Source organism: Podarcis melisellensis, assembly GCF_964234715.1.
Source record: "Podarcis melisellensis genome assembly, chromosome: 3".
NCBI classification, from domain to species: domain Eukaryota; kingdom Metazoa; phylum Chordata; class Lepidosauria; order Squamata; family Lacertidae; genus Podarcis; species Podarcis melisellensis.
In genome coordinates this window covers 80,457,178-80,475,473 of record NC_138530.1, presented here as the reverse complement: position 1 = coordinate 80,475,473, position 18,296 = coordinate 80,457,178, and the positions used below count along the sequence as shown (strand labels likewise).

The 18,296-nt window shown below is 40.3% G+C and overlaps 1 protein-coding gene across 1 annotated transcript in view; it reads right to left on the bottom strand.

Moving 5' to 3' along the window:
• CEP162 (centrosomal protein 162) overlaps nucleotides 1-11,448 on the bottom strand; it is a 35,161-nt gene extending 23,713 nt beyond the window's left edge. The window contains exons 1-7 of the mRNA XM_081905620.1: nucleotides 11,298-11,448; nucleotides 10,132-10,220; nucleotides 8,770-8,860; nucleotides 5,724-5,859; nucleotides 2,628-2,777; nucleotides 1,868-2,054; nucleotides 998-1,065 (exon numbers count right to left, since the gene is read on the bottom strand). Of these exons, the coding sequence (XP_081761746.1) occupies nucleotides 998-1,065; nucleotides 1,868-2,054; nucleotides 2,628-2,777; nucleotides 5,724-5,859; nucleotides 8,770-8,829 (601 nt within the window). The 5' untranslated portion in view covers nucleotides 8,830-8,860; nucleotides 10,132-10,220; nucleotides 11,298-11,448. The remainder of the gene's footprint in view (nucleotides 1-997; nucleotides 1,066-1,867; nucleotides 2,055-2,627; nucleotides 2,778-5,723; nucleotides 5,860-8,769; nucleotides 8,861-10,131; nucleotides 10,221-11,297) is intronic.
• Nucleotides 11,449-18,296: the final 6,848 nt, after the last annotated feature.

Here is an 18,296-nt window from a genome sequence, read left to right as displayed (position 1 = left end):
TTTATTTGCAGATTTATTCATGAGTAAGCAGCTCAGCCCCCTTCTTCAGCAGACTGTGAACTGCACAAATTCAAGTATTAGACAAAGGTTCTGGGGGTAGGGATAATCTCTTGACCCTCCTTGTAGCAGAAATAACCTAGATGGCATGAAAAAACCTAATACTTAAACCCTCGTTCATTTGGAACGCAGTCCCTTCCAAAGTGCACACTGTGCTCTGCCAAAAAACTGATATTCTGCACTAAGCTCTGAAAAATGTTCTTCAGCATCCACAAGTTCTGTAATATTTCCCACATGTCCTGCTAGATCGTAAGAACAACCTTTTTTGATCAGACTAAAACTTTCATCTTGGCTTGGAAGACATCAGGCCTGAGAGAGGCCTTCCAGGTCCTTCTGGCTAGACCTTGGAATTTTCCCCCTAGGCCACACCCCTCTCCAGGCCACACCCTGTTCTTCCCAGACCCCACCCCTCACCAGTTCTGCTCCATCCTCTCCTTGAGTGCTTTTGCATGACTGGAGTGTATCCCTGGACTGTGATAATGCCTTTTGCTTATCTGGATTAAGAGAGGTAGGGGTGTGTGTGTGTGTGTGTGTGTGTGTGTGTGTGTAGAACTTCTGAGTTGCAGGAATGTATCCTATGGCTCAAGGGTAAGAGTCACTCACTTTTGTCTCTGGCTCCACCTATGAGGCCCCAAGAAAGTTGTTCATGAGACAATGCGGCCCTCAGGCTGAGAAAGTCCCCCCCCCCCCCGATATATCTGTTTCAGCACTCTGTTACCCATGGCGGACAGCAATATGCTTTCATTTGTCTCTGGTAACTACAGCTTTATTGGCTCTGAATATAGGCGCTCGTCTTTAGGCTATCGTGACCTGACCTGCATGGATTTATTAGATTTAATCAGTTTTAAACAACATGGATCATTCGCTTCATTAGTGAAATTATTATCCATAAAATGCTGTCTTTAAAGCAAATGATAATAAAACACTGAAGTACAGTTACCAGATTTTTCATGGTTCCTTGGTTCATCTTCAATGCCTTCTTCAGAGTGTTTGGCTTCAGAGTGATTTCTGCAAAATATGACAGTACTACTTCTAGGAAAAGGTCTCTCACTCAGCAGTATTAGACAGAACAAATTTGTTTTCATGCTCATAGTTCAGACTGCTCTGCTGTTCTGGTAGTTAACAATTCTAAAAATTAAAAAACAAATCTAAACTATGCAAAATAGACAACTTTGCAAGTAGTACAGAACTCTCGACACTAAGCCATGGTCTGTTTTAAACATTGGCTTCATAGCAAATGTGCTTCCTAGCCCTCCTGCTTCCATGTGCAGCACAAACAGGCTATAGTATAATTATTAGTACAGTATTATAATTATTATTGACTTACTGCTTGTTTGAAACAAACAAACAAAAAAAACATTATCTGGGTCCACGTGACATGACAAGCCACACTGTGGCTAATCTGCTGTGTGCAGAATGCGCAGGGGGGAGTCATAAGAGAGGGCAAGGAGCACACTCACAATTAAGTCATGTTTTAAAACAGGGAGGAGAAACCTGTGGTCCTTCAGATGTTGTTGTACTACAACTCCCATCAACCCCAAGTACTGGCCACATTGACTGGGGCAGATGGGAGTTGGAGTCCAGCAACAGCTGGAGGCCTACAGGTTAGCCACAAATTCAATCAGAATCCTGAATACAGTGAGCCATAAGATGAAGATTTAATTTGCACAGTTCAAAGCAGAGAATTGAGGTTTCATCATTAGAAAAACTGGATAGTATTATGCCCTGCTTAAGAAACTATTACTGAAAAATATCACAGGAATGTTTAGAGTTCTGAATATTACTACAACTATTTTTATTTTAACTTTACCGTAGAAATGCTCTTAATCCTTCAGAATCATTGGAATCCAGCTCCTTATTCAATCTAGAATAGTCTATTGTAGATGATGCTCCTTTCTCAAGATCAGCAAAAAACTTCTCCTTTTCCTCTTGTTCTTCTAAAGTATCCAATCCGGCTCCCAAAAAGATCTCATGAGGCCCTGAAGCCACAACTGAATCTAAATTTAAATGCACCAGAATATAAATAAGTACAGCAAATTAATATCAATTTTTGCAAGAAGGTAATTGCAGGGGGAAATTGTCTAGTGTCCAGGCAAGTGAGAAATCAAGAAAATGCAGAGATAATGCCCAAAAATGTATGACTTGATCTTAAACAAACCTATTCTAAAAATAGCAGAGTTTCATGAGCATTATACATTTATTGAGTGTTTATGAAACTGGCACCGAGTGCTAGTTATAACTTGTATAACTTCATGGAAACCAATAGAGAAGATGTTCCGAGTAGGAGAGCTGCATGTGTGCACCAGAGCTCCTATGGCTGGAACAGACTGAGGGACTGAAGTAATTTGTAATGAGAGCAATTCAGAGAACACTAAAGGACTGAACAGCACTATATAACATCATTTGACTGCAGCATCTCCCAAGTTTTAGTGCCGGTGTAAAAATAAGTATCATATTATTTTAAGGGGGTCAGTTCATATTCAACATATAATTTAACAGTTATTTAATCTGCCAAATAAAGCTCAGTAGGGCTGGGGGAGAGGGAAGTTTGAGGTCTGAAGCAGTTTTACCGTTAGTTTCCAGGCTATCTTTGCTTAAAGAAACCGAAACCCCACTAGGTTGCTGGAGCTGAATGCTTCCCGCATGATCTTCGTCTACTTCCAGGATAGCATGAGAAAGCCTTCGCGACTTCAGGAAACTACTACTTGTGCTGCGTATTCCTTAAAACAAAAGGAGGAGGGGGAAGGAAAGTCTGACATAAAAATCCATGCTGGAACACAGTTTTATTTTTGGAATTTATATAGGTTGCCCCACAAGACTGATCTTTGGATGCCTTGCAAACATAAAATAGATGCCATAAAAAACAAATCGTAGCTTTAAAAACAACACGTCAGCAGGGATAGAGATAAAACTGGTTTCACTGTAAGGCCAAACAATGCACAACATGTAAACAGTGGTTTACAATTATGAAAAATCACACATTTTTTTCAGGCCTGAGGAAAATCAAAAAGGTATTATCAGGCACCAAAATAATAAAAAACAAAGTGCCAGGCGAGTCTCACCAGGGAGGTGGTCACATAGCTGCAGCTCAACTACTGAAAAGTCCCCTCCCTAGTAAGCAGCGTCTCTGAAGAGGATCTCAAGATTTGGGGAGGTGCATGTGGGAGAAAGCAATCTTTATTTTGGAGGAGAAATAAAAGTGCACTGCACTACTAAGTTGTCAAAAATCCCTTCATTGGTCCGTATAGTTTACGGACTGTCTAAAAGCTTCTTGAGGGCTGCAACTGGAAGAGATAATCAGTACATCCCCAAGGCCCACATGGAAGCCAGTGCACAGGGCTCTCTCGATTCCAACGATGGATCTTTGCTTTCACAACTCTATTTCACAAAGCGCACTATCCTGGCAACTTCATTTTCTAGATTATTTCTAAAAATAATAGACATTCACTCACGTTAACTCCTGCACCACTGGCTCCTACATTATAGCTGATAACTAGGTTGGAAGTTCTATTAATAAATCATTGAAAGATTTTTTATGAAAAACCTAGGATATTTCATAAGTTGCAAAATGAATAACTAGATTCAAACATAGGCCAGGAAACAGAGCCCTGCTTACTTAATGAAGCCCATTCAGCAGTATATTGATTGATAAAAAATATTTCTATTCTGCTGTACTATAGAAAGAAAAACATCAAAGCAGTTTACATCAATAATATATAAAATATGCAATAAAAGTCATATTAAAAAAGTTAAAAACAGACAACAATTTATAGCTGTAAAAAAGAACAGACTACATTCAGTGGTACTTTTTAACGAAAAGGCTATATGTGTGGATAGTTCTTTTAAATAATAATTTTAAAAATCATACTGAAAAACCAGTTTAGGCTTGTTACCCTTAGTATGGTCATGGTTGCTGTTAGCAGAGATTTCTTCTTTGTTAGAACACACACTTTTCTTTGCCTTAAGGGATTTTTCCAGTGTTTTGTACTTAGCCAGTGCCTTGCTGTGGGATGCACTTGAAAAGGGTTTAGGAGCAACTACTTTAACTACACACAGTCACAAGTGTACAGGTAATGGGTTAGGGACCAAAAAAAGAAGGGTAAATTTTGTTACCAAGCTGAAAAAAATGACTCAATATCTAGCTATTTTCACACTGTAGCTAGAAGTGCACCACAATTAGACAACTCCTCTAAAACAACACCACACAGTTCTTTGGCTAAATTACGCTTCAGTGAAGTACACACCAAACTATTTCTTTAATGCTTTACAAGAAATATTGCACATGTTCATGGAGTCAGGATGCTCAGTGTAAAAAAACAAAACAAAACTGGTTTGCTCAAGCACTGTTTGCAATGAAACTTAATAGTAAAAATGAATAAAGGATGTGATTATAATAACTGGTTTAATATTTAGATTGAATTTGTGCAATCCTAATTCCTGGCTGAGAACTGCACCATGCATAATCTCTACACATAGCTCACGATTACACAATTAATTCATATCATATTTACATGCTTTTGTATGTTGCCTAAAAAAGCATGAGGTTTTTTACCCAAGTCAAAGTTGCGTTCACCAAATACTGTTGGTGATAGCACACATAATTAAAGCCAGTATCTGTTTGATCAGAACTGGTATCAAACAAAGGAAAACCATTATTTCTGGGAAATAATTGATTTTGGCTTGCAACATAGCACAACTATTGCAAAGCTGATCTCTAAAAAGGGGTAACTAAATCTAGTACCAGACTGGTTATTTGAAAGTGGTGATTCGTTTTCACTATCTTCAATCATTTCATCTTTTGCCCCAATGAGTTTCTTCTCATTTTCTTGTTTGATAAATCTGTTTGTTTTAGAAGCTTGGGAAATGAAAGAAAAACAACATGTGCAGAAAGCCAAGGAAGACATCATGTCAATTTTTTTTGGGAGAGGTTACCAAAAAGCAAACAAACAAGCTAAGTCCGAAAAAGGATTTAATAAATGGCAGGGGCAAGCACCTCTGAGACAGCATCAATGTCTTAGCATGCCAAGTATAGAAGTCCATGACTGGAAACAGCCACCGCTGGCCAATGCAACCTTGGCTGAAGACCAAAGGAATCAAAGTACACTATCTCAATCAGGTGCCATACATTCCTGACTGCGCTCTCCATGCAACACTTTTGTCCTCGGGTAACCTTACAGATCCTTCACCAAATATGAGGCCCAAAATAATGTGAATTCACTCCTTAGGCACTACTGCACTTGACTAGGGATAAGAGAGAAACTGATTCACAACTAAATATGAGCCTACCTAATTTGTGCTTCTGGAACCAGTATGTGACCTGGAAAGAAGCGCTCAATATGCAGAACAGTCATCTTCTTAAAACAAGATGTTTGTACAAGAACTTTGCATAAGTAAAATCAAACAGTATTCAGAGAAAATGTTTTTGCATGCAGAGGCTGCATCGCTCACCTACTTTGACACAGGTTCCACAATGGCTTGCTTGAGTAGTCTGTATTTTAAGAACAGCATCTTTAAAACTGAAAATTACTTTATCTAACACAGGAACGTCAATAATTCTATTTGTAAAAATAATAATCATAAAAACTATGAACACAAAAAGCCTTGATTGCCATCTTGTGGTCACAAGTAGTAAAAACATTACACAGAATCCAAACAGAATTCACTACCGTTATCGGAATCGTCCTCGGATATCCACCACGGCACAGGATTCTTCTTCGGTTCTTTATTTGTGGCCTGCCCAACAGTGTCAGGAATGCTGGATTTTTTCTTTGGCTCATTTCCAAGTGAATCATCTGAAAGGGACTGAACCAGAAGCAAGAATCACTTGTGCTGTTACGATTTTCTTGGGTCTCCATAAAATAGGACATGAGACCTGTTCAAAGTTAAGCTTTTTTAAGACCCATTGATCTCAAAGAGAGTTGAGCATATGGCAGCAATTCAATGGGTCTTAACTAATATTGATGATCAATTCCATGGTAATTTACCGGAGGACCAGAGTACTGATATTCTATGGCAAAGTGTGATATTTGTGTGCGGTTTCTAGCCTCTCTTCTTCTGTTTTAGCTGACAAATTAATCTCTGACTACTCCCCAGTATTTATCATCACTGTCATTCCTGAGAAGGGAAAGAAAGACGCTTATGTACTTGTAGCAGAACCTGCAGACATATGCCAAGGGCTTTCTGTACAACCATGTGCAGAACACAACAATTACCCAAAGGATTGCTTGCAGACTTCTAAGATCACTTAGATGATATGGGGAAATTTTTACTTGTGGCACTGCACACTACAGAATATCATAGGGTGGTGAAAAAATATCATCATTTTCCAAGGTTTTCCCTACACTTTAGAATGTCTTTTCTTCTGCTGTATGTGACACAACATTAATTATTTGCTTCAGAAGTCTTGTAAAGGTGCATCAGGTTTTCCCTGATCCATAAGATTGAAGACTGAACTACAGGTCTTCTGTTTTATCTTTTATTTATTGTGAGATTGTTTCACGGCTTTTATGTTGATCTGTACTGCTTGTGAGCTGCTTAGAATTTTTTTTAAGTATCATGTAGTTTAGAAATGATTTTAATTAAATACATTTTAAAGGTGTGTTTTTTAAAAAAAGTCTAAACACAAACCATTGTTTGGTCTTACATCTGAATCAACCCACAGTAATGTACATAGTATAGACATTTTCAAGTATTGAAACATAGCATACGAAGCAGCCCTTAAGTAAGTGGTAAAGACAAAATAACAGCATTTATTTCTACTTTTCCAAGCTATTGAACTATCCAGAGAAAGCAGATTTATGTTTTTAATATAATTTTAATGCATAGCATATAAATAACAAAGTCAAAGTTAAGTTCTGTTTTTAAGGCAGAGCACAAGTTCAAATGCAACACTGAAGCCACAAAACAACTGCACTGGGAGCTACTGACAGGTGCTTGATGCAAGTTCTGTTATCACTTGCTATTTCTTTTGCGACTAACTGCATCCTCTGCTCAGCAAGTGGAACTAGGATGATGCCGACACTCCTCAGAGCATTGTAACTGAAGAAACTGAAATGTCCCCAGATGTTACAACAGAGATCTGGAAACCTTCTATGTCTAGCCATCTTGTCAACTTCAAAAACAGTAGAGTAACAGCTGGGAAAGAAAACACTTACAGAAAAAAAATGGCATTATGGGTCCCTGATATATAAATTGCATGAACATGACCATAATGAGAAAGACTGAAAAAAGAAAGGAATTATCCAGGCCTTTTTAGCTGTACCGTCCAAGCCCCGGTTTGACAGACAAAAAAACCCTCTGTATGTCCGTGCAAAATCATGGACTATACAAAGCAGTTAGATAGAGTTAGCGGTGAGATTTGGATCTAAATAACAATGGTTCTTATTGGAAAGCCAAATGTAGCATGATAGTAGCATTGAAAAACTAGCATACAGTGTAATTAAACCAGGTTGCCTCATTAATGGCATGCACCATGAAGCATTTTACAAAAGATGAGAGTTGCATCCAACTAAGTAATAGAGTAGACACACTGAAATTAATGGACGTGACTAACTTAACTTTGTTTATTTCAGTGGGTCTGTTGCGAGCTGGATACAACCCTGAGTGTCCACACAATGTGTGGGTTACAAGTGTGTGGTTACACTTACACAGGCACACAAAATGTGCTTGTAGACATGCCATATAGGACTATGCTTAATATCAGCATGGGAGGCAGTACTAGAATACAGATAAACACATTCCTCAAGATTCCAGAGAATGTACAAAATGCAGTTGAGATATGCACAGTGTTCAAGGCCTGTTGTAGGCAACCAAGTCCTACTTAGAGCAGACCCACTAAAAATTAATGAACTTAAGTTAGTCATGTTCATTAACTTCAACAGGTCTACTCTGAGTAGGACTAGCATGAACTACTGCCCTACGTATAAAAGGAGGAGTTCAACATCATGCTGTTATAAACATTCCAACTGTGGAAGCATTTCTGCCTGTCTGATGAAACAATCTCTCCTCTCCTCCTGCTGTGCACTGTTCTGGAGTTCTCTGCAGAGCTGATTTGGGGGCTGGGCGGGGAAGGGTGGGGGGAAGTTCCATTACACTAGCGGAAGTCCTTTATAAGGCTTTCACTAGCAGGACCAGTTAGTTGAATCAATTCCATTGTTGAATCCAGAGTGCAAAACACTGGACAGATTATGTGCACATTCTCAATGAGGCCTGGTGAATGTGCAGAATGGCTGGCTGCTATGTGCATTAACAGCTGAACTTACATCACCCTAACATATATATGGCAATGGTTATGATGTGCACACTGTAGTTGCTTCTCCTCTCATTAGAAAGGAAGCAACAGGATCCCTGCTATGGTATCCAATAAAGAATGATAACCAGGAGTCTCACTGATGGATCACCCACTGTCACAGATCTAACAGTGACTAGCTACAGAACCTTTCATTTACAGGAAATACTTAACAGTCAAACGCACTAATAAAGAACATGATCTGTTTGTTTACACCAAGCTCTGTAAAAATTAGGAACAAACTAAAGAGAGGTGTATATTTTGCCATTTCTCACAAAAGAAAATGAAAGCTCTGTCTTCCAAAAGTTAATTCCATAAATCGGAATTCATCTCTTGTAAGCCAATCATAGATGTTAACAAGTTTAGCCAAACTGCAGGTATGTCTCTGAAAGAATACAGTAAAGAAAAAAAAAGTATAACAATACCTCTTTCAAAAACTGTTCAAACTGTTCATCTAGGTCTTCTTTTGAAAACCGGTGAGCCATAATCAGCAACTGCGTTTAAACTCGCAAATCCCTGAAATTACCAAGTAGATAATAAAAGAAACGGCATGAACAACAAAAACAGAATAAAGCACAAATTAAATTACTGCCGCCAAGTATTTGAATTTTTAATGTACAACCTTCCAATCTGCTCTTAGCATACTTGTTTGACAAACTTTAACAAACCATTCATGCTGGAGTAGACAGGCCCTTGGTCTGACCCAACAGAACTCTAATGCTCTTTAAAGTCATGCTCCGAAAGTCACGTACTTCTGCACTCTTATGTAAATACCAGAGTCTTAAAATGAAAGCTCTTCTTACATAAGGTTCTATCCGTGGAAGATAGTAAGCTTGCTGGAATTTTGTTATTTCACACAAGAGAGACTGAAAGCCATGTCTTCCATGAGTTAATTCCGGATCCTCCAAGTGTCCCTATTTTCCAGGGACATCCCTGACTTAGAGAAGTCGTCCCAGATTTTGATTTGATCCTGGAATGTCCCGCTTTTTCTTAGGATGTCTCTATTTTCACTGGAGAAATGGTGGAGGGTATGGAATTATCTGACACCCTCCCCTCCCCGAGCCATCAGAAGGCAATTCTGTATAGGGAAGTTTTTTTAAAAAATGCTTACTGTTTTATTACGTTTTTATATATGTTGGAAGCTGCCCAGAGTGGCTGAGGCAACCCAGTAAGATGTGTGTGGTATAAATAGTAAAATTATTGTTATCTCTCTGCGGTAGCTTATCTTAAAGTTTTAAGTGTCTATACTATACACTTATTGCATTTATAAATTTTAAATTTATTGTTGTACATTGTTTTAAATGTTTGTCTTCCTTCTGGGATTGTACCCCCAAGTGTGTTTTATAAGCTGGTCTCCAACCGTAATAAATTATCTATCTAGTAAAATTATCATTATGGAATGGGTCGTCCCTATTTTCATAGGAGAAATGTTGGAGGGTATGTAATTCTATTAAAATGAATTCTTATCTTGTAAGTCAAAACCCGTCTTTTGTTACATTACTCTATAAAACACATTGAATGCTGATGGCTCCATATAAATAAACAACAAGCAAACAAAACAATTATTTCCTATAAGCCACCCACTCCATTCAACTAACACAAGAGAAATGATCCTGAGATTGAAATAGTTAGATGTACCATGTTTTGCTATGTTGTGCAACTTGGATATCTCCTTAGCTATGTTCTAGTCAAAGATCTCAAATATTTTTGTTCAGATAACTAAATAATAGAAACACTTCCCAAAATGTAAATAAAGCAATTGTCACTATGAATACAAGCAAACTTACCTCTCAAAGAAAATCCCTTCCTGAGCCAATATGGGTGAACAACAGGCCTTTAAACCTTCTTCAAGTAATTCATGATCCAGGAATATATACTATATATATAAAAAGTAAATGAGAAGTGTCTTGATTGGTCTCTAATAGGACATTTTAAAGCTCTCTAGATGTGTCAAGTGCCGACACAAAATATCAAAAACAAATCCCAATTTGGGAAGTTTATCACAAAGCATATTTTCCATATCTTGCTCATTGTTCTTCTGAAACCTACATGGCACTACAATATAAAACAACAGGGATGACTGCAGAGAATTCAATTAAATAAGGTATTGTTATGTAAGCACATGGAAAAAGTCTCAGAAAACACGGTAAGAAGATTACAAATGCCACCTCTCATGACACATAATCTAATCTGCTTTTTTTAAATAAAAAAGGCGCAAAAAATAATATTGTATTGCTTTACAACTAAGTACAGAAAGAAAAAAGAAAGAAAATATTTCGGCCTTTTGTAAAAACTAAAAATCCTATTCCTTCATCTGTAGTGCCTCAATTTATCTGCATTTATCATCAAAGAAATTTAACAAAGTGTCTAAGGAAAGCTTACATTATAATCCTATACCTGTTTTAACTCAGCCCTTTGAGTGCAATGGTGCTTACTCCCAGGAAAGCATGCATAGGACTGCCACCTTATGGATTTCCTGAGCTGCCAGCCTGAGCCCACCTGTCCTACTAAACGTAATTAGCCGTACTGAAAATCAGAGAGATCAGTTTCAACTGCGTGGCAGACTTGCATATAGATACAGGTGGATATGAGCAGCTTGAGGTATGAGCCATATGGATTTGCGTTGCTTGATGAGGAAGAGATCAATTTCAAGTGCCCAGCATTCTGTTTCCAACGCTGGCAAGCGAGGGAGGGCGCTTAGAAGTAGGAAATGCGGCGGGGGGAGGGGGGGCTTTACACCTGATTCACAGGGAGACAAAGGCTCCTCGCATCTGCCGCACCTGTTTCTAGCCTTTTTGCATCTGCTTATTCCCTCTTCAAGTTCCCAGGGACCAGCCCCCCCCGCTCCGGCAGGGCTGAGAGGCCTCGTCATAGTTGGCCCGTTTCTTTCTCACCCCCCTCACCACCCCGAGAAGGCGACGGCTCGCTTCTATATCCCCTGGCGGGACTTCACCTGCCGAGGCGGAACTCTTCATGGGACGACGAGAGTCCGCGGAGCGACTCGGCCCCATCCGCGCCAGGCGTCAGCCGCCGTTTCCTAGGAAACGAGCGGAACTCGCCGGGCCACCGTAGGGTTACGGGCTACGTGATGGTCACGTGAGGCAGCGCCGATTGGGGAGGGAAATCCACAAGGGGGGAAGGGAAAGAGACCGGCCTCTCGCCGTCACGTGGTACAAACGGTTCCTCGCCTCTCGCAGTCCGCGCGCGAATTAAAAATAACAACTCCGAACCCGTTTTATCTCAGCGCGTGATCCCACTTGCTGGAGAGGATAAAGGAGGGCAGAGCAAAGCGCTGCATTTTAAATGTTTAAAACCTAAATAAATAAATACCGTTTTGCACACCCAGGTAGTAAGGCTTGATTTCTGCTGCCGCCTTCTGCTCGAGGCAGGGCGCGCTGGTGCTCAGACGCAGCCATCATGGTAACAAATCGGAATTTCTGCATTGATTTCTATGGGTAGCTCTTCTGCTCTGGGGAGAGGGGAAAAGGAAGTCGTCGCCTGAAGCCAGGAACCGGCCCTGTGTCTTAAATCGAGCAATAATCCAGGAAAGAAACACAGCGCTTCGGAGGGACGGGGGCTGGGGGCTGAATGGAAGCATCGCCCAATGCAGCGCTTAGGGAAGCCAGGAGCCGCCTAATGGAGGGAAGGAGAAAAATGCAGGGGGAGAACTGGGTGTGGGGCGGCGGCTGGAGATGGACGTAGGTGAGCAAAAGGAAATTTTGAGAGTTTGGTTGGCTTTCAACTTCTTAAGATAGCTTGCTACTGGCCGTGTCGATAACATCAGCACCGTAAAAGCATTCTGCAGGCATCATTGACTCTCCTTGTGTCACATTTTCTTGAGAATTCTGTTTTTGCTTTTGCTATCATAGAAGCGTTTAGCATTGAAGATGATCGTGCCTAGCAAACATAGCCAGTGGCCAAGGATGTTGGGAGATGCAGCTCAGCAACATCTGGAGGGCGAAAGGCTCCCCCCACGACACATACCAGGAATGCATCCCCCTCAGGCTTCCAGAGGGGGTTCAGTGAAAATCACACCGCTGCAAAGGAAGTACTGGAAGGCTAAATAAAAATAGTTGTGGTGATTGTAACATAGACAATATGGTGGCAGCCTGTTTCTGAAATGCCAGATCCAGTATTAAATTTGGGAGCAATTTTCCTTTGAACTAAGTGGGGCTTCCTTTTAAGGAAGTGTGCATAGGCTTTGGTGTAAATCTTATGATAAAATCTTATGATTAAAAAGACCTTCCAGTTTAACATCAGAGTACAGAGTTAATGCTATCTAGTGTTGGCTCAATCTTCACAAAGCTGGGAAACTAAGGACAATGCCATAACAAATCCGTCTTGTAATCAACATGCATGTTGTGCAACTCTCAAACTGCTTGCTTCTAACTTGCCATTCATGCACCCACACTTTGCATTAGATTTCCATGTGGGGCAGGGTGTGGGGTGTTCAGTGGGGGGAAGATACGGGGGGGCGGTCTTCAGTGTGAGGTGTGTGCATGGAAAGTTTCTGTGTGGAGCATTTCAGTGTGAGATGGCGTATATGTACAGCATTTCAGTGTTGAAGTCCATTAGAGAGGTTGTGTGTACATCAATAGATAACAAACTGAATGTGTGTAGATTAGAGGGGGGCCTGTCATGATCCTGCCCCCTGTTTGCATGTTCACTCACCTCTACACTGCTCTGCATGAAGATAGATTTGCTTTCTAGCAATCACACTCTGAAACTGGAGGCAAACTGTTAATGGAAAGAAAGTAAAAGTCAGAGGAAGATACAGAGATGTTTTCCTCAAGCAGCAAAGCAGCAAGTGGGGATAGCCAGAAACCACACTACCCTATGTACTCATACAGGGAAGTAAGTCCTCTTATGTTCAATAGGACTTGTTTGCCAGTAGTCTTCAGGATCACAGCCCAGGCCTCTTGTGTACAGCTGCACACACTTTACAACAAGTGGGGAACCTGTGGCCCTCCAGATATTATTGAACTCCAAATCCCATCCTCCTTAATCAATGGCTGCACTGACCGGAGCTGATGGGAGTTGGAGTCCAACAACAGCAGCATGGCCATACGTTCCCTCTTCTCTGCTTTACAATCTAAGACACTCTATGGTGAAGCCAAGATGCTAGAGTGGTTTACCAAAACTGAAGTAATCTTAAATAAGTGTGTTACATTGGCAACAGCATGAAAAAAGTAGAGTTGGCAACATTTCAGAACTGTAAAACAATGTGTTGTTTTGGAATGGATTTTCAGTGTCACGGCTCAACATGGCCCCATCTGTCTCTGCTTTGTTCAGTAGAGACTGGGCTGGTGGTCCTCTGACAAATTTGTGGCTAGGTTACTTGAAGTCTAAGGCTACAATTGCCTAAGGCAGCAGGAGTGAAAATTCAAGGCTTGGGCTTTGTTGTTCAGTTCACAGCAGGCTGCACTTCCAAGTATAGAAAACAGAGGTCTTTCTATTTGCTCATCCCAATAAAGAATTATTCCAAACCTTGCTATACATGCCATAGATTCAGGTATCTGTAGCTAATGTTGCAACAAAGCCAGATAAATATGTGGAGAGGCTTTATTGAGAACTGATTTGACTCACCCTTTTCTTCTTATATGTGATAATTGCACATTGAAGTCTCAGTTGTCTCCCGGTTTCCACCTCTCCTCTGTATTCTAATTTTATTTTTCTACTTTTTGCATTCATTATTCTTACTGCATTTTCTATGTGCTTATGTCAATTAACGACCATTCTGTATGAGAAATGACCATCATAATAATAAAGTTTTTTTTAAGAAAAAAAGGGGGAAAGTACCCCAAAGTGAGATCACTCTTGGGTATTTTCTTCAGAATTTGTTAAACAATATGTTTTATGATAGAACACTGCAGCAGTAATGTAGTGTGTGTCCTTGTGTGTGTAAACACGCACATTGTATGTTTTATTTCCAAAACAGAAATATGCCCAAGTGGTGATGAAGCTTTAAAAAAGAGAAATTGGGGGAAGCTGCTGAGCTTGCCTGAGGCATCTGATTAGATAGTATTTCAGGACTGAACTTGAAAATATGTGAAATCAGATATTATGATAATAAATCATAGGCCATTTTCAAAGCCATGTGTTGGTTTTTTTTAAAAAAATAAAAGGTTAGAAGTTTCATACGAGATGAAAAGCAAACAAACAGCAGTGAATGGAGAATTTTCCTTAGACTGTGCTCTCTGTTTGTGGCCACTGCTGCTACTTCCTTACATGACTATGCAATAAAAATAACACACAGCATCTGCAACCAAAAATAACAAAAGGGCTTACCGCACACGTACAAGCCACATAGCACTCAGAATTACCATTAGCTTCCTGGGAGGCGTTCATTTTTAGAAAAATGAAAAATAACCTGTAAATTCAATAGATGTTATTCGCACATCATAACACTGGCTCTCATGGCACTCCCCGGGACATGTTTGTGTGAATTGATTCTCCCCTCCTCAATATATGAAGCAAGCAATAAAAGTAGTAGACTGCTTCACCCAGAATAAGTCCTATCAGGGCCAGTGTCTGCCTGATGTAATGGCTGCTTCTGGTTATATTTCCAAACTTGTTATTTTGAAACTATAAGGAAAGCAGCCAGAGAATAGCCATAAGCACTCGCATACAATAGTATGTGACTGAGATGTCTGGAGTGGAGTGAGGTTCTTGAGTTCGGAAAAAAGATTTCAACATCATTTGCTCATCATTCCAGAATTACAAATGATGTGTGGCTTTGACCATTTCTGATTTCTGGAAAACTGTGACTGCATTAAAAAAAAAAGTACAGGACAAAAAAAAATCTGATATTCAGATTGGAAGGCTATGAGCAAGACCACCTGTTTATATTTATTTTTGAGCAAAGCTTAGTTGTAGCTGCTAAACAATATTTATTATTATTATTAATGATTGCTTCCAAATATGCTTCAAAAAGGGTTTCAGTCTACGGGCAGTAAATTATACAATAGTCTCTCGTGTTGGAACCCAGACACCCTCATGTGCAAGTGGAAAATGCTTCCATAGGCATATGATGGGAACGGGTGAGATCAGAGGTGGAGTTAGGGGAGCATGACCAATTCACCTTCACTGGGCACCAAGCTGAGAGGGCATTACAGGGGCCGCCACAACAGTGACAAACAACAGAAGGCAAGGGGATGCCACTGAAATGTTAAAGCCCAAAGAATGTAACTGGTGAGATTTCCTTCTGACAGTAGCTGCCCCATACCTCATGGGGCACCCCTACCTTGTGAAACTTAAGGAATGCAAAGGGAGCTGAAGCCCTACGGCATGTGCAGATCACTTCAGATCCCAGTCCGTAAAACCCAATCCATCTATTTCAAGACAGTTTCCAGCTGATTGCACTGCTCCTGCCAACCTAGCAGTTCGAAAGCACGTCAAAGTGCAAGTAGATAAATGGGTACCACTCCGGCAGGAAGGTAAACAGCTTTTTCGTGTGCTGCTCTGGTTCACCAGAAGCGGCTTAGTCATGCTAGCCACATGACCTAGAAGCTGTACGCGGCTCCCTCAGCCAATAAAGCGAAATGAGCACCGCAACCCCAGAGTCGGCCACGACTGGACCTAATGGTCAGGGGTCCCTTTACCTTTACCTTTTACAGAAGCATGGTATAGCTTCATTTTCTCTCTCTCTCACACACACTGCAGAACATCAAAGGCTTACGTTTTTGTTTTGTTTTTTACATCTCCAAGTAGGCATGGACAGATCTGTCAATTTCTGTTCTCTGTTTCTAATTTTTACAATCTTGAGTTCTCCATATTTCTGCAGCAGTTTGTGAACTGTATGCAGCTGTGACTGAAGTACATATTTTTCCAACCATCATCCCTAATATAATGCATTTCTTAAATGTTATTTTCACTAATATATTAATTTTACGCACATCTCTCTCTAATATATGTATTTTGGTAAAAATTGGCTGGTTGAAGAACTGTATACAAAATTCAGAGAAGTTTGTTTCGGTTCTCATATTGTTTCAGAAACTGAATTAACTAGTTTCACCTTTAAATGCAAAGTGAGTTGATTCCCTTCTCTCCCTGTCTCCAGGTAGGCTGGAAGTATATCCTGTTTGAAATGCTCTGCCAGTCCGGGTAGACTGAGCTGGATGGGCCAATGATCTGATTCAGTACAAGATCGTTTCCTATGGCCCAGTGCAACTCCCTACCATGGTCTTATCCAATATGTCAATACAGAAACTAAGCTTTGGGCCTTGTCTGTTGTAGGCAATTGTTTCTGAATTCTAAGTAGGTCGCTTCAAAATGCTGGCAGAGATTTCAGCCTTCCATTTCGGATTCTTCTTTAGTTATTTTTAGTCCTTCTGAAGCCTGGGAAATCAGAAATATAACCACTTTGAACAGCCTAGAGAGCCAACTATAGCAGAAGCTCTGAATTTGATTAGATAAAACAACAAAGAGGTTCTGTTAGGGCAGAGGCAGGAAGAACTGAGGTGGGTGGCAATATCTGTCATAACTCAGGGGAAATGTAGCCTCAAAGCACTCAAAAGTGGGTGTAAAAATAACATAAGCAATAGACAACTTTCCCACATCTTGAGGTCACTCTTCAGCCTGAATAATAAAAAAAGAATTCTTCACATTCACTTTTTTTTACTTTTAAAGTATAATAAACAGTACATGAATGGGTGTTTCTTCTGAGAATCCTAGGGAGGGGATCTTCATCAGTCTCCCACCCCCCCAAAAAAAGAGTGCTTCAGCAAGAAGTCTTCAAAACAAAAGAATCCCATAGCAATTGCATTTGTTATGGGATGAGAACTGAAGAATCAAGATTATGTGTAAATCACCTCAGATTGCAAACTGTAAATTTATTCATTTTAGATTAAATCTATGCTGGATCAGTATTATTGCTATGTATTCTTATGTTTGAGAGTTAACCTTTAGTTAAAGAGAATTTTCATTACTAAAGAATATCATTGTTCTATATAGAACATATTGGATATTTCTTACCTCCGAATATCCATAGGGTTGTTGCTCAGTGGCAGAACATTTGATCTGAATGCTCAAAGTCACAGGTTGAACCCCTAGCATTTCCAGAGAGGGCTGGGAGAGAATCGTGTGTGAAACTGGGAGAGAACTCCTGGAAACTTCTGCTGGTCATTAAAAATAAATAAGCATGTTAAATACATAGTCACAATACAAACATTCTGCCCAAATCCCCCTGGGGAAACAAAAATATCTTTGCCTGACAAAGTTGACACCAGGTGGGCATCCCAGGGGATAGAATTCCATAGAAGGGAGGTGCTACAGAAAAGGCTTGTTCTCTCATCATCGCACTCCAGACCTTTTTTGGAGGTGGCACACAGAGAAGAGCCTCAGGTGATGATCTTAGGGTCTGGACAGATTCCTATGGCAAACGGCAGTCTCTTATGGCGTACAGGTCCTGAGTCATAAAAAGTTTTAAAGGTTAAAAACGGCACTTTGAATAGGGTCCTGTAACAAACTGACAGACAGTACAACACTTTCTTGTCCGAGTCTAGCTGCTATGGTGTTCACTAGCCGTAGTTTCTGAACTGTCTTCAAAGGTAGCAGGCATGCAGGGTATATGGGGCACAGGGCTGTCTTTAGCATATGCGCCGCCCGGGTGCAAAGATCCGCCCAGCACCCCCAAATTTAGTTTATCCCCCAAATTAACTTTTATTATGCCTTATGCCACATTTATCATTTGATAAATAGCGCTCACACCTGGACTCTAAAAGGAGTTTTTTGTGTGTGTTTTGTTTTAAACCAGCTTTTCTAAAGAAGAGAAAGAACACATTGGGAGTTGGTGTAAAGACTCCACGCATGCGCTTACGGTCGTAGAGAGGTTTCTGAAAGATGAGACCGGCGGGCATTGTGCGCATGCATGGGAGAACCATCTCAGGGAGCCTTTCATTGTAGGAGCAACCTCATTTCTAGAGGAGCTGGGAGGGCCTTTCTGAGTGTGCAT